We start from the raw sequence: 19581 nt of genomic DNA, 5'->3' as shown, positions 1-19581 counted from the left end.
TCTATGCATCATTCCATTATTTAACTATCATCCCTGTACTTCCCTGAGGACCAGTCATTCACTCGGTCCCCCACCCACCCACCACATGTGCCCTCTTGAAGACGATTCCCCCCTCCCCTTTGAGTCAATTAACAGGATCAATCGTGTGGATCAATCACTTCATCTGTTCAATCCATCAATTCATCCATCCATCCTTTGGCGGTTCAATCCATTTCATCCTTCAGTCCAGGGTTGACTTGCTTAGCTTTCTGATGAGCTCAGAAGGTTCTTCGCTTGGGACAGTTCCAGCTGAGTTCCGTTCGTTTCCTTCTGGTTCTGGTTCTTCACAGGCTACAGAGGCAATGGCAGAGAGAGAGAGAGAGAGAGAGAGAGAAGATGGAGAGAGAGGGAGAGAGAGAGAGAGAAGATGGAGAGAGAGGGAGAGAGAGAGAGAGAGAGAGAGAAGATGGAGAGAGAGAGAGAGAAGATGGAGAGAGAGGGAGAAGATGGAGAGAGAGAGAGAGAGAGAGAGAGAGAGAGAGAGAGAAAGATGGAGAGAGAGGGAGAAGATGGAGAGAGAGGGGTAGACAGAGAGAGGAAGAAAAGATGGAGGGAGAGAAGGGTAAAGAGAGAGAGGGGAACAGAAGATGTGGAGAGAGAGAGAGAGAGAGAGAGAGGGGAAAAGGGAGAGAGGGTAAGAGTGAAAGGGAGAGAGGGTAAGAGTGAAAGAGAGAGAGAGAGAGGGGGGGGGGAGAAGAGGGAAGGAGGGTGGAGGAGTGGATCATCATCATCACATGCCCGACATACATTTAAGTGTAGAATGTCAAATTAGTAGATTTAACAACTTCTGTTTGATGGTCTACAATATTTTCATTTTTGTCATTGATTTAAAATGGGTGGCTTCTAAAATCATTCAAGGTTAAAGAGTGTTTCAGGAAGAGTTGTGCTGTAATCATCTCTGTGTTGAATGGCTACAATTTTGAGATGATTGGGATGAAAACATTTGTTATATATTTTTTTCTGATACAGGAAATAACATGACATGGGACTAAATGCGACTTGAGCCAATAATAATAATGATAAAAAAAATGATCCTGCAAGTTCAGTGATTTCATGTATAAGGCACGTTCCTTCTCCCTACCAAGTATTTAAAAGGTTACATCAAATATTTAACCTTACATTTTGTTTGTGGTACTCTTCTCTAATGTCAGTTAAGGGATTCACCGTTTGATGAGATGGGCACAGTTAAATTTGGTGATTCACCGTTTGAGGAGGGTTAGATTTGGCAGTCGGCAGAGCGCATCACAAGCACCCGTGAAAAGAATGCCGATCATTTCTACTCGTAATTACAAAAACATGCAGAGGCTTAAGTCATAATTTTCATATTTACGAGAATACTTTGGTGAAGCCTGTTTTAAGTCCGTTACAAACCCCTCTAATCCAAAGGAAGACCGTGTGTGGTGTTTGTCAAATGTTTCAATTTAGTTATTGTGTTCAGTGAGACTCCCTTATTTAATCATTATAGTTGATGGTGCAATACAATTTAAAAATGTATATTTACAATGAAGACCTTCCGTGGTCAAAGACGGGTTCTTCATTGTCAAAGTTCTTTGCTCTTGTTCTCACGTGAAGGCCCACTCTTGCCAAAATATTCCGTATTAGGTTCTCACGAGGACAAGCCAAATAAACCCAATGATAAAGAAAGGCTTAAATATAGAAATATTCGTATCCGGCCCAAGAAAAACAAAAGATAATTTTTCATCTTTGAATAGGTTTAAGTCAGTTGTTGTGGTGGGTGACTGGGGACAGTGGGTGACGTGTTTGTGCCTCAGTCGTGGTGGTGGGTGACGTGTTTGTGCTATAGTTTTGGTGAGTGGGGACAATGTGTGGTGTGTTTGTGCTTCCTGCATAAGCCCAAGTGTATAGTGGGTAATCTGTGATGGGAAGGCAAAGGGAGACTCTCACACCCACACTCACACACACACACACACACACACACACACACACACACACACATCTCTGATGCGGGGGGGGTGTAGACCTCGTAATAGAAGAGCCCCATGGCTTCATTCTCCAAGCAAAACATAGGGCTCTTCTTTTAGGAGGTTTACCACTTGCCGGTGTGTCACTAAACCATGCTCTTGTAGTACCCCCTAGGTCTGATGGAATAGCCCCTAGGTTTGATGGAATAGCCCCTAGGTCTGATGGAATAGCCCCTAGGTCTGATGAAATAAACCCCTAGGTCTGATGGAATAGCCCCCTAGGTCTGATGGAATAAACCCCTAGGTCTGATGGAATAAACCCCTAGGTCTGATGGAATAGCCCCTAGGTCTGATGATAATAGCCCCTAGGTCTGATGGAATAGCCCCTAGGTCTGATGGAATAAACCCCTAGGTCTGATGGAATAGCCCCTAGGTCTGATGGAATAGCCCCTAGGTCTGATGGAATAAACCCCTAGGTCTGATGGAATAACCCCTAGGTCTGATGGAATAAACCCCTAGGTCTGATGGAATAGCCCCTAGGTCTGATGGAATAAACCCCTAGGTCTGATGGAATAAACCCTAGGTCTGATGGAATAAACCCCTAGGTCTGATGGAATAAACCCCTAGGTCTGATGGAATAAACCCCTAGGTCTGATGGAATAAACCCCTAGGTCTGATGATAATAGCCCCTAGGTCTGATGGAATAGCCCCTAGGTCTGATGGAATAGCCCCTAGGTCTGATGGAATAGCCCCTAGGTCTGATGGAATAAACCCCTAGGTCTGATGGAATAAACCCCTAGGTCTGATGGAATAAACCCCTAGGTCTGATGGAATAAACCCCTAGGTCTGATGGAATAAACCCCTAGGTCTGATGGAATAAACCCCTAGGTCTGATGGAATAGCCCCTAGGTCTGATGGAATAGCCCCTAGGTCTGATGGAATAGCCCCTAGGTCTGATGATAATAGCCCCTAGGTCTGATGGAATAGCCCCTAGGTCTGATGGAATAGCCCCTAGGTCTGATGGAATAGCCCCTAGGTCTGATGGAATAGCCCCTAGGTCTGATGGAATAGCCCCTAGGTCTGATGGAATAGCCCCTAGGTCTGATGGAATAGCCCCTAGGTCTGATGGAATAGCCCCTAGGTCTGATGGAATAGCCCCTAGGTCTGATGATAATAGCCCCTAGGTCTGATGGAATAGCCCCTAGGTCTGATGGAATAGCCCCTAGGTCTGATGGAATAGCCCCTAGGTCTGATGGAATAGCCCCTAGGTCTGATGGAATAAACCCCTAGGTCTGATGGAATAAACCCCTAGGTCTGATGGAATAAACCCCTAGGTCTGATGGAATAAACCCCTAGGTCTGATGGAATAGCCCCTAGGTCTGATGGAATAGCCCCTAGGTCTGATGATAATAGCCCCTAGGTCTGATGGAATAGCCCCTAGGTCTGATGGAATAGCCCCTAGGTCTGATGGAATAAACCCCTAGGTCTGATGGAATAAACCCCTAGGTCTGATGGCATAAACCCCTAGGTCTGATGGAATAAACCCCTAGGTCTGATGGAATAGCCCCTAGGTCTGATGGAATAGCCCCTAGGTCTGATGGAATAGCCCCTAGGTCTGATGATAATAGCCCCTAGGTCTGATGGAATAGCCCCTAGGTCTGATGGAATAGCCCCTAGGTCTGATGGAATAGCCCCTAGGTCTGATGGAATAGCCCCTAGGTCTGATGATAATAGCCCCTAGGTCTGATGGAATAGCCCCTAGGTCTGATGGAATAGCCCCTAGGTCTGATGGAATAGCCCCTAGGTCTGATGGAATAGCCCCTAGGTCTGATGGAATAGCCCCTAGGTCTGATGGAATAAACCCCTAGGTCTGATGGAATAAACCCCTAGGTCTGATGGAATAAACCCCTAGGTCTGATGGAATAGCCCCTAGGTCTGATGGAATAGCCCCTAGGTCTGATGGAATAGCCCCTAGGTCTGATGATAATAGCCCCTAGGTCTGATGGAATAGCCCCTAGGTCTGATGGAATAGCCCCTAGGTCTGATGGAATAGCCCCTAGGTCTGATGGAATAGCCCCAAGGTCTGATGGAATAAACCCCTAGGTCTGATGGAATAAACCCCTAGGTCTGATGGAATAAACCCCTAGGTCTGATGGAATAGCCCCTAGGTCTGATGGAATAGCCCCTAGGTCTGATGGAATAGCCCCTAGGTCTGATGATAATAGCCCCTAGGTCTGATGGAATAGCCCCTAGGTCTGATGGAATAGCCCCTAGGTCTGATGGAATAGCCCCTAGGTCTGATGGAATAGCCCCTAGGTCTGATGGAATAGCCCCTAGGTCTGATGATAATAGCCCCTAGGTCTGATGATAATAGCCCCTAGGTCTGATGGAGTAGCCCCTAGGTCTGATGGAATAGCCCCTAGGTCTGATGGAATAGCCCCTAGGTCTGATGGAATAGCCCCTAGGTCTGATGGAATAACCCCTAGGTCTGATGGAATAAACCCCTAGGTCTGATGGAATAAACCCCTAGGTCTGATGGAATAAACCCCTAGGTCTGATGGAATAGCCCCTAGGTCTGATGGAATAGCCCCTAGGTCTGATGGAATAGCCCCTAGGTCTGATGATAATAGCCCCTAGGTCTGATGGAATAGCCCCTAGGTCTGATGGAATAGCCCCTAGGTCTGATGGAATAGCCCCTAGGTCTGATGGAATAATCCCATAGGTCTGATGGAATAGCCCCTAGGTCTGATGGAATAAACCCCTAGGTCTGATGATAATAGCCCCTAGGTCTGATGGAATAGCCCCTAGGTCTGATGGAATAGCCCCTAGGTCTGATGATAATAGCCCCTAGGTCTGATGGAATAGCCCCTATGTCTGATGGAATAGCCCCTAGGTCTGATGGAATAGCCCCTAGGTCTGATGAAATAATCCCCTAGGTCTGATGGAATAAACCCCTAGGTCTGATGGAATAATCCCCTAGGTCTGATGGAATAAACCCCTAGGTCTGATGGAATAAACCCCTAGGTCTGATGGAATAGCCCCTAGGTCTGATGGAATAAACCCCTAGGTCTGATGATAATAGCCCCTAGGTCTGATGAAATAAACCCCTAGGTCTGATGGAATAGCCCCTAGGTCTGATGGAATAATCCCCTAGGTCTGATGGAATAGCCCCTAGGTCTGATGGAATAGCCCCTAGGTCTGATGATAATAGCCCCTAGGTCTGATGAAATAAACCCCTAGGTCTGATGGAATAGCCCCTAGGTCTGATGGAATAATCCCCTAGGTCTGATGGAATAGCCCCTAGGTCTGTTGGAATAGCCCCTAGGTCTGTTGGAATAGCCCCTAGGTCTGATGGACGTGCCCCTAGGTCTGATGGAATAATCCCCTAGGTCTGATGGAATAATCCCCTAGGTCTGATGGAATAACCCCTAGGTCTGATGGAATAACCCCTAGGTCTGTTGGAATAGCCCCTAGGTCTGATGGAGTACCCCCTAGGTCTGATGGAATAGCCCCCTAGGTCTGATGGAATAAACCCAAGGTCTGATGGAATAAACCCTAGGTCTGATGGAATAAACCCCTAGGTCTGATGGAATAGCCCCTAGGTCTGATGGAATAGCCCCTAGGTCTGATGGAATAGCCCCTAGGTCTGATGGAATAAACCCTAGGTCTGATGGAATAAACCCCTAGGTCTGATGGAGTACCCCCTAGGTCTAATGATAATAGCCCCCTAGGTCTGATGGAATAAACCCTAGGTCTGATGGAATAGCCCCTAGGTCTGATGAAATAAACCCCTAGGTCTGATGGAATAGCCCCTAGGTCTGATGAAATAAACCCCTAGGTCTGATGGAATAAACCCCTAGGTCTGATGGAATAAACCCCTAGGTCTGATGGAATAAACCCCTAGGTCTGATGGAATAAACCCCTAGGTCTGATGGAATAAACCCCTAGGTCTGATGGAATAGCCCCCTAGGTCTGATGGAATAAACCCCTAGGTCTGATGGAATAAACCCCTAGGTCTGATGGAATAGCCCCTAGGTCTGATGGAATAAACCCCTAGGTCTGATGGAATAAACCCCTAGGTCTGATGGAATAAACCCCTAGGTCTGATGGAATAAACCCCTAGGTCTGATGGAATAGCCCCTAGGTCTGATGATAATAGCCCCTAGGTCTGATGAAATAAACCCCTAGGTCTCATGGAATAAACCCCTAGGTCTGATGGAATAAACCCTAGGTCTGATGGAATAAACCCCTAGGTCTGATGGAATAGCCCCTAGGTCTGATGGAATAAACCCCTAGGTCTGATGGAATAAACCCCTAGGTCTGATGGAATAAACCCCTAGGTCTGATGGAGTACCCCCTAGGTCTAATGATAATAGCCCCCTAGGTCTGATGGAATAAACCCTAGGTCTGATGGAATAGCCCCTAGGTCTGATGATAATAGCCCCTAGGTCTGATGAAATAAACCCCTAGGTCTGATGGAATAGCCCCTAGGTCTGATGATAATAGCCCCTAGGTCTGATGAAATAAACCCCTAGGTCTGATGGAATAGCCCCTAGGTCTGATGGAATAGCCCCTAGGTCTGATGGAATAGCCCCTAGGTCTGATGATAATAGCCCCTAGGTCTGATGGAATAGCCCCTAGGTCTGATGGAATAGCCCCTAGGTCTGATGATAATAGCCCCTAGGTCTGATGGAATAAACCCCTAGGTCTGATGGAATAAACCCTAGGTCTGATGGAATAAACCCTAGGTCTGATGGAATAGCCCCTAGCTCAGATCAGATCAGAGGTCTGTGGTGGTTGGTACTGGACATTGCCTTGGGTAACCAGGGGAACTTAAACATGCTTTGATGACACTGTAGGAATTCCGTCACAGGGCGTGGTGAAGGACTCAAATTTGTTTGGCAAATAATGGGCTATGCCCTGGTGAGCCAGGTGCGTGCGTGTGTGCGTGTGTGTGTGTGTGTGTGTGTGTGTGTGTGTGTGATAGAGAGAGACAGAGAGAGAGAGAAGCCAGCAGCGATAATGTGGACACAGAAGTGAATCAGACACGACTGCAGCTAGTAACCTGAGCCTGCACAATTGGTCGCCAAAATGGTAAATATTGCCTTATTGTTTTTTTAAATATATTTAGTTTTTTAATTTCATGATGTGATTGTTTGTCCTTATTGGTGTTTGTGTCCACATTTTGGCTCCCATGGACACTGCTTGGCACTGTAGATTACAGTAACCAAGCAACCGTTGCTCACAAGCAGGAAGGCATGATCAAGCAATGGCGATCACTCCATCCAACTGACACAGACATAACAAGACGATAACACAGGATTTCAGTGGCTCTTTCCAAGGCCTGTTTATTTACCATTTGAAAAATAATTTCTTTTTTTCCCCCAGCAACTTGTCCTTTCAATATAATATCTATATACTTGTATGTACACACAATAGAATGCAACACAGGAGAACAAGAGAGTCACTCAATCCTGTGATATAGGGATATAGTGTGGGAAAGAAAAGCTTTGCTTGTGTGTGTGTGTGTGTGTGTGTGTGTGTGTGTGTGTGTGTGTGTGTGTGTGTGTGTGTGTGTGTGTGTGTGTGTGTGTGTGTGTGTGTGTGTGTGTGCGTTTACAGGTAAATGTGAAGCCTGCAGGAAATGTTTGTGTGCATGTGACTGGTTGGAGAGAAATCCATGTTTTGCACTAAGCGAAAATCACAGCGTCACACACACACACACACACACACACACATAACAAATGTTGATGACAGACAGACAGACTGAGGCACACAATTTTCCTCCAAAACAACAGGGAAGGACCAAAGTAATAAAAAAAGAAATATATATATATATAATAAAACCCACTCGCTCACATTCATCATGTTACATTAATCAAACTGCCCTCTCTTTCTACCCCCCACCAAAAACATAATGTCCCTTTCCAAACCTCCTGTTGGATTCACTATAATTCAAACAATATGAGGTCCACAATAACTGTTTGTTTACGTCAGCACCCTAGCAACAGAAGACCCCCAAAACAGTTGCACGTCATCAAGCCTTCCCCGATGACCCGAGGTTGGGGGGGCGGAAGCCTTTTTACGACTGACCTACATACAGCAAATGACAGCAACTTAACTTTTCCATGATCGCCAACAAAACAGTGCCGTACGGTGGTGTTCCTAAACACCTCGGACAGACCCTGGGAAGACACTGGGCCTCTTATCATGTAAACAATTCTCTTTGCTCAACGACTTTCAGGGAGGAGAAAAAAAAAAAAAAAAAGACAGACCAGAAGTGTGGTGGAGGTGGTTCTGTTTCCATGGAAATGAGAACCTGTACAGCGAGGCGCTTGTGGTTTAACGGGTGGCAAGCTCATCTTGCACTGGGCTGACAAACAAACCTTTACCCCAGTGACTGCAGGCACTGCAGCATATTATCATTTGAGTCCCTTTAACATTTGGCATTGGGTTTATCACCTCTAACCAAGACTCCCGTTTCCATTGAACCTCATTGATATTTCACTACCAAAGACGTCCGTACACATGTGCCTTCTAGGGGAACGAAGAGGCCAGTGTGAGTCCTACAGACAGCTGCAGTAAAGAATCTGGCCACTAGGGGGCAGAGGTGAGTGTTTTAAGGCGTCTCAAAAGGAGTTGTAAGCGCAGACACACACACACACACACACACACACTCCAACCAGGAAACAGCTGCCTCATAACACCTCTGTGAGTGTGTGTGAGTGTGTGTGTGTGTGTGTGCGTGTGTGTGTGTGCGTGTGTGTGTAAACCACCAGCTCACTGTCTCGGTTTTGACAGGATGTCATTGCAAGCACGTGACATAACAGTGAAGAGGCGGCTCAGGTTTCCTTACAGGTAGTAGGTCCTTTGAACAATATGGCATTTTGTAGAGTCGGCCTTGAACCACCACCACACTACTGTGTGCTGTCGTGCGTGCGTGCGTGCGTGCGTGCGTGCGTGCGTGCGTGCGTGCGAGTGCGAGTGGGTCTGAGTGTGTGTGCGCCCGTGTGCGAGTGCGTCTGTGTGTGTCTGTGTGTGTGTGTGTGTACACCTGAATGTGTGTGTGTATGCATGCGTGCTTGCTTGCGAGTACCTGCGTGTGTGTTTTTTGGATGGCACACACACTGAACTATCCGCTATAGGACCATGAGGAGCAAATAACGGAATTCTATTCTAGATAAGAATCGCAGGCTCTGCCTAAAATCGAGAACCTAAATACTAAAGAGATGAGCACAAACAAAACAACTCGTCAGGGAACAGTGAAATGACCGAATAACTAAGCCACTGGTAACGACCTGTACGGTAAATCACTCTGGATTAAAAAAACTAAACAAAAAAAAAAGTCTGTTGAAGGAGTAAAATGCAATACAATAAATGTAAACACAGAGGATTCTTTGTTCATTCTCAGTGGCACAGTCTCCATGCAAAACAACCATCCAGAGATGAGAATCTCAATTAAGGTGTCGTTCGTCGAAACAACGTTACCTCCATAGATAATCTGACTTAAGGCGTCGTTCGTCGAAGCAACGTTACCACCACAGAGAATCTAAACTAAGGCGTTGTTCGTTGAAAGAGCGTTACCACCACATTTGGGAGTTGTTGTTGAGAGCTAGGAATGACACTTTAGTCCCAAACAACGTCTCTATCTAAAATCAACCTCACATGTTTGAACTAGACGCAGAGCAAAAACAGCAGTCATTGTCTTCTATCATCTTGGCACTGTCAACAAGCAAACCTTTTTTAAGTCACGACAGACCAAGTTCGCACAAGACGTTTCAATTTTACTTCTACTCCCTTTATTTATTTATTTATTTAAGGTGAATGTCCCTTTAAGGTTTAAACGGCTCTTAAGCCTTCAACCAAGTCTCACCAAGGCCACATAGTTTCCACAGCACCACAGCACAAATAAGGAAGAGCTGGCATTTGCTCTATGCATCTGTTGCAAAGGCCCAGAGAGCGACCAGTCAGCCTACTTATGTGAATTTAAAAAAACGGTTAACGTTGGCGGGAGCACACACACACACACACACACACACACCTTTGATGTCTGTTTTAAATCTCTCCCTATGAAACGCAGTAGTGGAAGTGAAACCCTTAAAATGGACAGAACAAGTCGCAACACAGAAGTGGAAACTAAAAATACATGTGCGTGTTACTCGACGTAGCCGAGAGATACCAAGAGACTGCCAAGCAAAAAATACGCCTGAGAAACATTTGGAACCAATGTTTACCGTCATAGCAATCTTGATCGATTTCAACTAAATAAATCTGATATTTCAGCAATTCTGGCCAGAAGTCCTGATTACGGACTGAATTTGAACCATGTGATTTCTGTCCGATCATGGAGCATGATTTTATTTATTTATAAGAGGTTGGGGGGGAGGGGGGAGGAGGCGGCGAGCGATTCTGCTCATTACCCTCAATTGGGAAGAAATCCTTGTGCTTCTCTAAACACAACAGAGACAAAGACAACAAAAACATGAAAACAAATACACAACAAACAAAGCAGCACCCCAACCATACTCGAGACCCAGAGTTTCGTAATCCTGCTCCTGAGACCGCCCTTACTCCAGATAGATAGATAGATAGATAGATAGATAGATAGACAGATAGACAGATAGACAGATAGATAGATAGATAGATAGATAGATAGACAGATAGACAGATAGACAGATAGACAGATAGACAGATAGATGGAGATTTGCTTTGCACAGGTTCCAGGTGCAGTATTGAGAAACCCCGTCCTAATCCTAATCACGCACTCTAAATTATATACACACACACATACACACACACATACACAAACACACACACACCTGATCATGGCATATAGTGTATACACAGAACAGCACCCTTTGGTTGGCCTCCCCTGGTGATGTAGTGGCGACGCAAGACAGTAGCGGCAGCCGGTGTGCGATGGCACGGGACATGGACCTGACAAGCGCAGTAGGTTACGCTTGCGGCGCAAATGTGGGGCAATTAGTAGTTTATGAAGAAACTAAAAACATTCAGGTTTGTAGTGGCGGGGTCCTTTGTGAATGGGAAGGCTTTTCCTCCGCCCCCAATTTAAAAAAGGTTTAAAAATAGTGATTATAAAACAACAGATCGTCTGGAATGGTCACGTGCGTCTGTCAGCACCACAGATCTGAGTAATAAACATAAAACATTTAAAATTTGAATAAATGATTAAACATGTTTGGGGGAGGGGGGGGGGGGGGGCAGTGTATTTGCCACCAGCGCAGTTTAAGGACAAAACTGTCAAAAAGCTTAAGATTATAACAGCACGCCGCCAGTAAAAATCGGATATTTGGGGTGAGGGGGATAGTTTTCAGCCTGAGCTGAGTTCTTTGCCACCCCCGTCACCTATCCCATTCTTGTGATCGCCCGTGGTGGTGGTGGTGGCAGCGTTAGAAGGGTGGAGGTGGGACGAGTTGGTGCTCTCGGACAGTACCTCGTGGTCCAGCGTGCTGAACCGCACCCCCGAGGCGTCGCGGTCGCCGGCACCCGCCGCCTGGCGGCAGCGGCCGGGGCACAGGTAGCAGAGGATCTTGCGGAAGGTTCGGCGCATGTCTTTGTCGCGGTAGGAGTAGATGATGGGGTTGACCAGCGAGTTGCACTCGGCCAGGATGAGGAAGTACTTCTCGTAGACCAGCACTCTGCAGCTCTCACAGTCCAACCCATCCAGCAGCAGCACCACCAGACCTGGGGTCCAGCAGATCACAAAGGCACCTGGAGGAGGGGGGGGGGAGAGAGAGGGAGAGAGAGGGGGGAGGGAGAGAGAGGGGGAGAGAGAGGGAGAGAGGGGGGGAGAGAGGGAGAGAGGGGGGGTGGAGGGAGGGAGAGAGGGGGGGAGGATGGAGGGAGGGAAAGAGAGAGATAGAGAAAGAGGAGGAGAAGTGAGAGGGGGAGAAAGAGGAGGAGAAGAGAGAGGGGGAGAAAGGGGAGCAGAGAGAGGAGGAGAAAGATAGATCAAAATCTTCACTCAAGTTTTCTTAAGTTGACACACACATACACACAAATAACACACCAATAACAGGAAGGAGAAGAAAGAAAAAAATAGACAGAAGTGCCCTATGTCGCTGAAGAAGTCTGTCTTAGTCTTGGATCTAGGGTCAGGTTTGCAGATAGTCAGGAAACTTGGGAGAGTGTCCAACAGTAGAAATAGGTTTATTTCAGCGTCACAGGACAATCCAATCGCATGGTACACGATAGGTCTCTCTCAACATACTGAGAGGAGTAGCAGATATTTATACAATCATCCAGGATATGGGAGGGAATGGGTGTGTCTAGAGGTGGGTACTATTTCTGATTGGATGATTGAACCTGATTTAATCACAGTGAATGAGTACCTTGATTAAATCCCCATGAATAGCAGGAAGCTAGTTCGAGTGCATCAACTCAGTGATATTAAATCACACATGGCATCATAGAAGACAAAAACTGTTATAAACGGCCTCAAACAAACATCAGCAAAAATGTGTGACAGACAGAGCTTGAGAACGAAGGAGAGAGAGATAGAGGGAGGGGGTGTGACTGGAAGATAAGCAGAGTATGAGAGTGGGAGGGTGATGGGTATGAGGCACGGGAAGTGAGAGGGGGAGAATGTGGAACAGAGAGAGAGAAAAAAGAGAGAGATAGAGAGGGGGGGGGGGGGGTGGAAAAGAAAGAGAGAAAAAGGGGGGGGTGTAAAAGAGAGAGAGAAAAGGGGAAAGAGAGCGACAGAGAAAGAGGAAGAGAGGGGGACAATGTGGAACAGAGAGAGAGAGAGAGAGAGAGAGAGAGAGAGGGGGGGGGGTGGAAAAGAGAGAGAGAGAGAGAAAAGGGAAAGAGAGAGACAGAGAGAGGAAAAGAGGGGGTAGAATGTGGAACAGAGAAAGAGAAAATAAAACGAGGGGAACTGTGCTGTAACACTATATGAACTTGGATGAAGAAATGTGTACCACAGTAAAAAATCATACTGTGTGTGTGTCTGAGTGTGTGTGTGTGTATGTGTGTGAGTGTGAGTGTGTGAGTGTGAGAGTGTGTGTGTGCCTGTGTGTGTGGTGAGTGTGTGTGTGAGTGTGTATGTGGGGTGAGTGTGTGTGTGTTTATAATATCACATTGCAATGATTTCACACTCTAAGAATTTACACAAAAATGCACACACATCTGAAGCTGAAACAGGGGTCCTGTGTGTGTGATTGTGTGTGTGTGTGTGTGTTGACTTGCAGAGGAAGTTGTAGTAGGTCTGTGTAACACCTTACAAAGTGGCTGTGCATGTTCTGACAGATGAGCATAGATGAAAACACACAAAACACACACACACACACACACACACACACACACCTCATGAATAAACACGATTGGCACAAGTAGAGGCAGATTTTCTTTTTGTTGTAAACCACACCCTCAACTCTCTCGCTCTCTCTCTCACACTCACACACACACACACACACACACACACACACACACACAAAAATCACACACACACACAAAAATCACACACACACACACACACAAAAATCACACACACACACACACACACACACACATCTTGGTAACCCACACCACAATCTCAGCTGTGCAGGCAAACTGATTCTTCCAGATCATGTCAAACACAAGAGAAGGGGAAGGAAAACAAGGGGTACAGAATAAAAAAGAAAAAATAAGAGAAGGAGAGAAATAGCGGGAGAATGTGTGCAGAGAGAGAAAGGGAGAATATGTGCAGAGAGAGAGAAAGAGATAGAGAGGAGAGAGAGAAAGAAAGGAAGAAGGAAAGAAAGAGAGAGCGCGCGAGAGAGAGAGAAAGAGAGCGAAAGAAAGAAAGAAAGAAAGAAAGAAAGAAAGAAAGAAAGAAAGAAAGAGAGAGAGAAAGAGAAAGAGAGAGAGAGAGGGGAATGGGAGTATGTGTGTGCAGAAAATATGTGAATGCTCTGTAAGAGAGGGGTTGAGGAGGGAGTGTCTGGTTAAACGAGTTGACACAGGCCTCAGTTTGTGTGTGCCGATGTGTGTGTGTGTGTCCACGCATGTGCGCTTGTGTGGTATTTTAGTTTACAGTACACAAGCATAAACAACACACTGTTTTCATAGTTTTGTTTTAACTGTGCATACAAACACCATGTGTCTTCAATTCTAGATTCAAGGAGCGAGTATGTTTACGTCTGTGTGTGTTGTGCGTGTGTTGTGTGTGTGTGTGCGTGTGGCGTGTGTGTGTGTGTGGCGTGTGTGTGTGTGTGGCGTGTGTGTGTGTGTGTGGCGTGTGTGTGTGGCGTGTGTGTGTGTGTGTGTGGCGTGTGTGTGTGTGGCGTGTGTGTGTGTGGTGCGTGTGTGTGTGTGGTGCGTGTGTGTGTGTGGTGCGTGTGTGTGTGTGGCGTGTGTGTGTGTGTGGCGTGTGTGTGTGTGTGGCGTGTGTGTGTGGCGTGTGGCGTGTGTGTGTGTGTGGCGTGTGTGTGGCGTGTGTGTGTGTGGCGTGTGTGTGTGTGGCGTGTGTGTGTGTGTGGCGTGTGTGTGTGTGTGGCGTGTGTGTGTGTGTGGCGTGTGTGTGTGTGTGGCGTGTGTGTGTGTGGCGTTTCAGTCGGGTGTTTCCAGTAGAACAGGAGGACTGGAGTGACGGGATGAGAGCCTTGTGCCCAATCTTACAGTTCCATGGGCAGTAACATACAGGCTACTAACTGCCAAAAGGGGTAGCAAGAACACACACAGACACACACTCCTCACACTCACACTCCACACACACACTCCTCACACTCACACTCCACACACACACTCCTCACACACACTCCTCACACACACTCCGCACACACTCCTCACACACACACACACACACTCCGCACACACTCCTCACACACACACACACACACACACACACACACACACACACACACACACACACACACACCCCTCCTCACCTAAGATCATGACCACGGTCTTCATGAGGTTCTCCACGGTCTCCTTGTGCTTGGCCTGCGAGGTGTGCTGCGACATGCGGTGGCTCTTGTGGCGCACGTACAGGAAGATGCGCGTGTACACGGCCACCATGATGAGGAAGATGAGCAGGTTGAGCACGGCCCAGAAGATCAGGTACTTGCGGCTATACATGGGCGCCATGGTGGAGCAGCTGTCCAGGTCGCACAGACAGTGCCAGCCCATGGTGGGGATGAGGCCCATGAGGATGGCCACGGCCCAGATGCCCAGGATGAGCAGCACCACGCGCTTGTTGGTCATGGTGCTGTGCAGCTGCATAGTGAAGATGGTCTGGTGCCGCTCCACCGCGATGGCCAGCAGGTTGATCACTGACGCCGTGAGGCTGGTGTCGATTAGACTCTGAGGAGGAGGAGGAGGAGGAGGAGGAGGAGGAGGAGGAGGAGGAGAGATAAGTATTCAACCAATTAGTATTCAACCTTAATTCTAACAACAACAAAATACACCCTAAGGAAATCATGACACAACAAAAAGAAAAATACATAAATTATTGGAAAAATATGATTAAAACACAACATAAATTAGAAACATACCAATCTTTAGAGCGAAAATATGAAGTGGCTAACTATCTATATGTCATAAAGAACCCCCAGATCCGAAAAACACTCACTAGGTACAGACTCAGTGATCACACATTGGCCATTGAAAAAGGTCGCCACAAACAAACATGGCGACCTAAGGAGGAGAGGTTGTGCGAATACTGCACACAAGAAGTTGAAAACGAAGAACATTTCCTTCTAAATTGTAAAAAATTTGAACCAATTAGATCAGTCTTCTTCCCAAAATTTGAAAATATAATCCCAAATTTTAATCAACTTGACAAAAATAAAAAAATTAAATATATATTGGGTGAACACCCAGATTTAATATATGTATCTGCGAAATACGTAAAAGCTTGTCATGACAGCCACGAGACATAATTTTCTGGTTATGTATTTACTTCCTTGTTTTGTTTTATTTATTCATTTACTTTTATCTTTTATCATTATTATTATTTTTATTTTTTTTCTTTCCCTTAATGCTGATCTCTGTATGTGTGTGTGTGTGTGTGTGTGTGTGTTATCAGTATTATCACTAATGTTGCTGTTATCTGCTGTTAATATTGTTGTATTGAGTGCTTTGGCAACAATGTATCGCGCATTCATGCCAATAAAGCCATTTGAAATTGAAATTGAAATTGATAAGAGGTGGAGAAGGAGGAGAGAGGAGAGGTGGAGGAGGGGGAGGGATGAGAGGTGGAGAAGGAGGAGAGAGGAGAGGCGGAGGAGGGGGAGGGATGAGAGGTGGAGAAAGATGAGAGAGGAGAGATGAGGAGGAAGAGGTGGAGAGATGAGAGGAGAGGTGGAGAGGTAGAGGTGGAGGTGAAGGAGGAGGAGAAGTGGAGGAAAGGAGAGATGGAGGAGGAGAAGAAGGAGGAGGAGTAGAGATGAGAGGTGTAGGTGAAGGAGCAGGAGGAGGAGAGGAGAGAGAAGAGAGGAGTAATTAGTCTCAGTGTTGGTCATGATGCTGCAGAGCTGCATGCCCTGGTGGAGGAATATGACAAGATGACTGAGGAGGTGTAATAACTCCTTTATTAAATTGCTGAGTAACTTTGGCAACACAAAATCACATCACACACACACACCACACAAAAATAACACCTAAAACCACACTATAACCATTACATTAATACATGAAAAAAAAGGGAAAAACTCAGCTTTAAAAGAGGCTAGAGAGGAGAGAGGGATAGAGGAGAGACGAGAGGAGAGGAGATGAGAGAGGGATAAAGGAGAGACGAGAGAAAAGGAGAGGAGAGAGGGATAGAGGAGAGACGAGAGGAGAGGAGGGATAGAGGAGAGAGGAGAGATTAGAGAGGCATAGAGGAGAAACGAGAGGAGAGAAGGATAGAGGAGAGACGAGAGGAGAGGAGGGATAGAGGAGAGAGGAGAGAGGGATAGAGGAGAGAGAGAGGAGAGATTAGAGAGGGATAGAGGAGAGAGGAGAGATTAGAGAGGGATAGAGGAGAAACGAGAGGAGAGAAGGATAGAGGAGAAACGAGAGGAGAGAGGGATAGAGGAGAGAGGGATAAAGGAGAGGGGGATAGAGGAGAGACGAGAGGAGAGAAGGATAGAGGAGAAACGAGAGGAGAGAGGGATAGAGGAGAGAGGGATAAAGGAGAGGGGGATAGAGGAGAGACGAGAGGAGAGAAGGATAGAGGAGAGAAGGATAGAGGAGAGAGGGATAGAGGAGAGACGAGAGGAGAGAAGGATAGAGGAGAGAAGGATAGAGGAGAGAGGGATAGAGGAGAGAGGGATAAAGGAGAGGGGGATAGAGGAGAGCAGGATATAGAAGATACGAGGGGATAGGGATAGAGGAGAGACAAGAACAGAGAGGGATAGAGGAGAGACGAGAGGAGAGCAGAGGAGAGGGGAGAGAGATAGAGGAGGAATTGGTAATATTTGGTGATGCTTGAAGTGAATTGGGCTGGGGTGAATTTGTCTTGTAAATAAAATATTCCTTGTCGGCTGAATCTGTAGCGCTCATAAAAGAACTCATCATGATGGAATAATGGATCTTGGCGATTGGAAGAACTCTCTCACTATTAAGCGGCAATCTAACTAATATCGCTCCTTGGTCAATGGGATCTCTCCTTTTCCCGGGGGTTATCCAGCTTCACTTAAATTAGCCTGCACTGTAGCAGGTTGGAGCGAATTGATGTTTTGCTATGGTGATTTATCCAAAGTTGCTTCCACGAACCGGAAGGTGGGACTTATTATATCATCCTGACAATGATCTCGGTAACTTGCTAGACAAGCTACGACGAACGGGCCCTGGAGTGTTTATATCGAGCCAAGCCCCGAGCATAAACACTAACCTGTCTAAGGAACCACCGGTACTTGCTCACCCGTCTAAGGAGCCACCGGTACTTGCTCACCCGTCTAAGGAACCACCGGTACTTGCTCACCTGTCTAAGGAACCACCGGTACTTGCTCACCTGTCTAAGGAACCACCGGTACTTGCTCACCTGTCTAAGGAACCACCGGTACTTGCTCACCTGTCTAAGGAACCACCGGTACTTGCTCACCTGTCTAAGGAACCACCGGTACTTGCTCACCTGTCTAAGGAGCCACCGGTACTTGCTCACCTGTCTAAGGAACCACCGGTACTTGCTCACCCGTCTAAGGAACCACCGGTACTTGCTCACCTGTCTAAGGAACCACCGGTACTTGTTCACCTGTCTAAGGAACCACCGGTACTTGCTCACCTGTCTAAGGAACCACCGGTACTTGCTCACCTGTCTAAGGAACCACCGGTACTTGCTCACCTGTCTAAGGAACCACCGGTACTTGCTCACCTGTCTAAGGAACCACCGGTACTTGCTTACGTGTCTAAGGAGCCACCGGTACTTGCTCACCCGTCTAAGGAACCACCGGTACTTGCTCACCTGTCTAAGGAACCACCGGTACTTGCTCACCTGTCTAAGGAACAATCGGTACTTGCTCACCTGTCTAAGGAACCACCGGTACTTGCTTACCTGTCTAAGGAACCACCGGTACTTGCTCACCTGTCTAAGGAACAATCGGTACTTGCTCACCTGTCTAAGGAACCACCGGTACTTGCTTACCTGTCTAAGGAACCACCGGTACTTGCTCACCTGTCTAAGGAGCCACCGGTACTTGCTCACCCGTCTAAGGAACCACCGGTACTTGCTCACCCGTCTAAGGAACCACCGGTACTTGCTCACCTGTCTAAGGAGCCACCGGTACTTGATCACCTGTCTAAGGAGCCACCGGTACTTGCTCACCCGTCTAAGGAACCACCGGTACTTGCTCACCTGTCTAAGGAACCACCGGTACTTGCTCACCTGTCTAATGAACCAACGGTACTTGCTCACCTGTCTAAGGAACAATCGGTACTTGCTCACCTGTCTAAGGAACCACCGGTACTTGCAACGGTACTCCAGAATCAGAAACAGATTTATTGTCAAGTAGGTGAACACCTACCTGAAATTTGCTCTGGTGTATGGGTGCATACAGTAAACATAAAAACATAAACACACACAAAGTAAGTACTACACATAACAAAAAACATAGAACATAGGACATAGAAACACACTAAGTACTACACATAAGTAATACAGATACAACACAGTATTGCTCACCTGTCTAAGGAACCACCGGTACTTGGTGAGGCGGATAGTCCAGGGCCCGGTGTGGAACATGAGGAAGAGGTAGGAGGACCCAGCGAAGAGGTCGGCAAACGCCAGGTTGCCCAACAGGTAGTAGATGGGGAAGTGGAATCGGCGGTTGATGAAGATGGCCGTCATGACCAGGATGTTGGCGAGGATGACTATGATGCAGACGATCATGCCTAGTGACACCACGATGTAGTCGCGGTTACGCCAGAACTTGCTGATGTTCTTGCCGCTGTTTTGGTAGAAGAACTCCACTGACTTGTTGTAGTAGCACCCGGGCTGGTCATCGACGGTCTCATCCAGGTCCATGTCCATGTTTGAAGTTTGTTGTTGTTGTTGTTGTTTTATTTTTTTGTTCAATGGGAGAGCTGGGGGTTGGGGGGTGTAGAGTTCTTTTAAATCGGGTGGGGTTTAAGGGCTGGGGAGAAGACTGATTGGTTGGAGTGGATGAGGTTAAGGAGATAATTTGTGGGGAGTGGGCGG

The 19581-nt window shown here is 46.9% G+C and overlaps 1 protein-coding gene across 1 annotated transcript; it reads right to left on the bottom strand.

The window, feature by feature from the left end:
* Positions 1–240: 240 nt before the first annotated feature.
* lpar2b (lysophosphatidic acid receptor 2b) lies at positions 241–19413 on the bottom strand (the record flags this gene model as incomplete). The annotated part of the gene is made up of 5 exons (XM_080842607.1): positions 241–330; positions 10382–10411; positions 11416–11693; positions 14852–15266; positions 19066–19413. The coding sequence occupies 5 exons, from the start codon at positions 19411–19413 to the stop codon at positions 241–243; spliced, it is 1161 nt and encodes a 386-aa protein (XP_080698733.1).
* Between the last annotated feature and the right edge of the window lie 168 nt (positions 19414–19581).

The sequence above is a fragment of the Sprattus sprattus genome (genome assembly GCF_963457725.1).
Source record: "Sprattus sprattus genome assembly, chromosome: 1".
Lineage (NCBI taxonomy): Eukaryota > Metazoa > Chordata > Actinopteri > Clupeiformes > Clupeidae > Sprattus > Sprattus sprattus.
The sequence above is the reverse complement of the archived record's forward strand: the minus strand, read 5'-3'. Positions and strand labels throughout refer to the sequence as shown.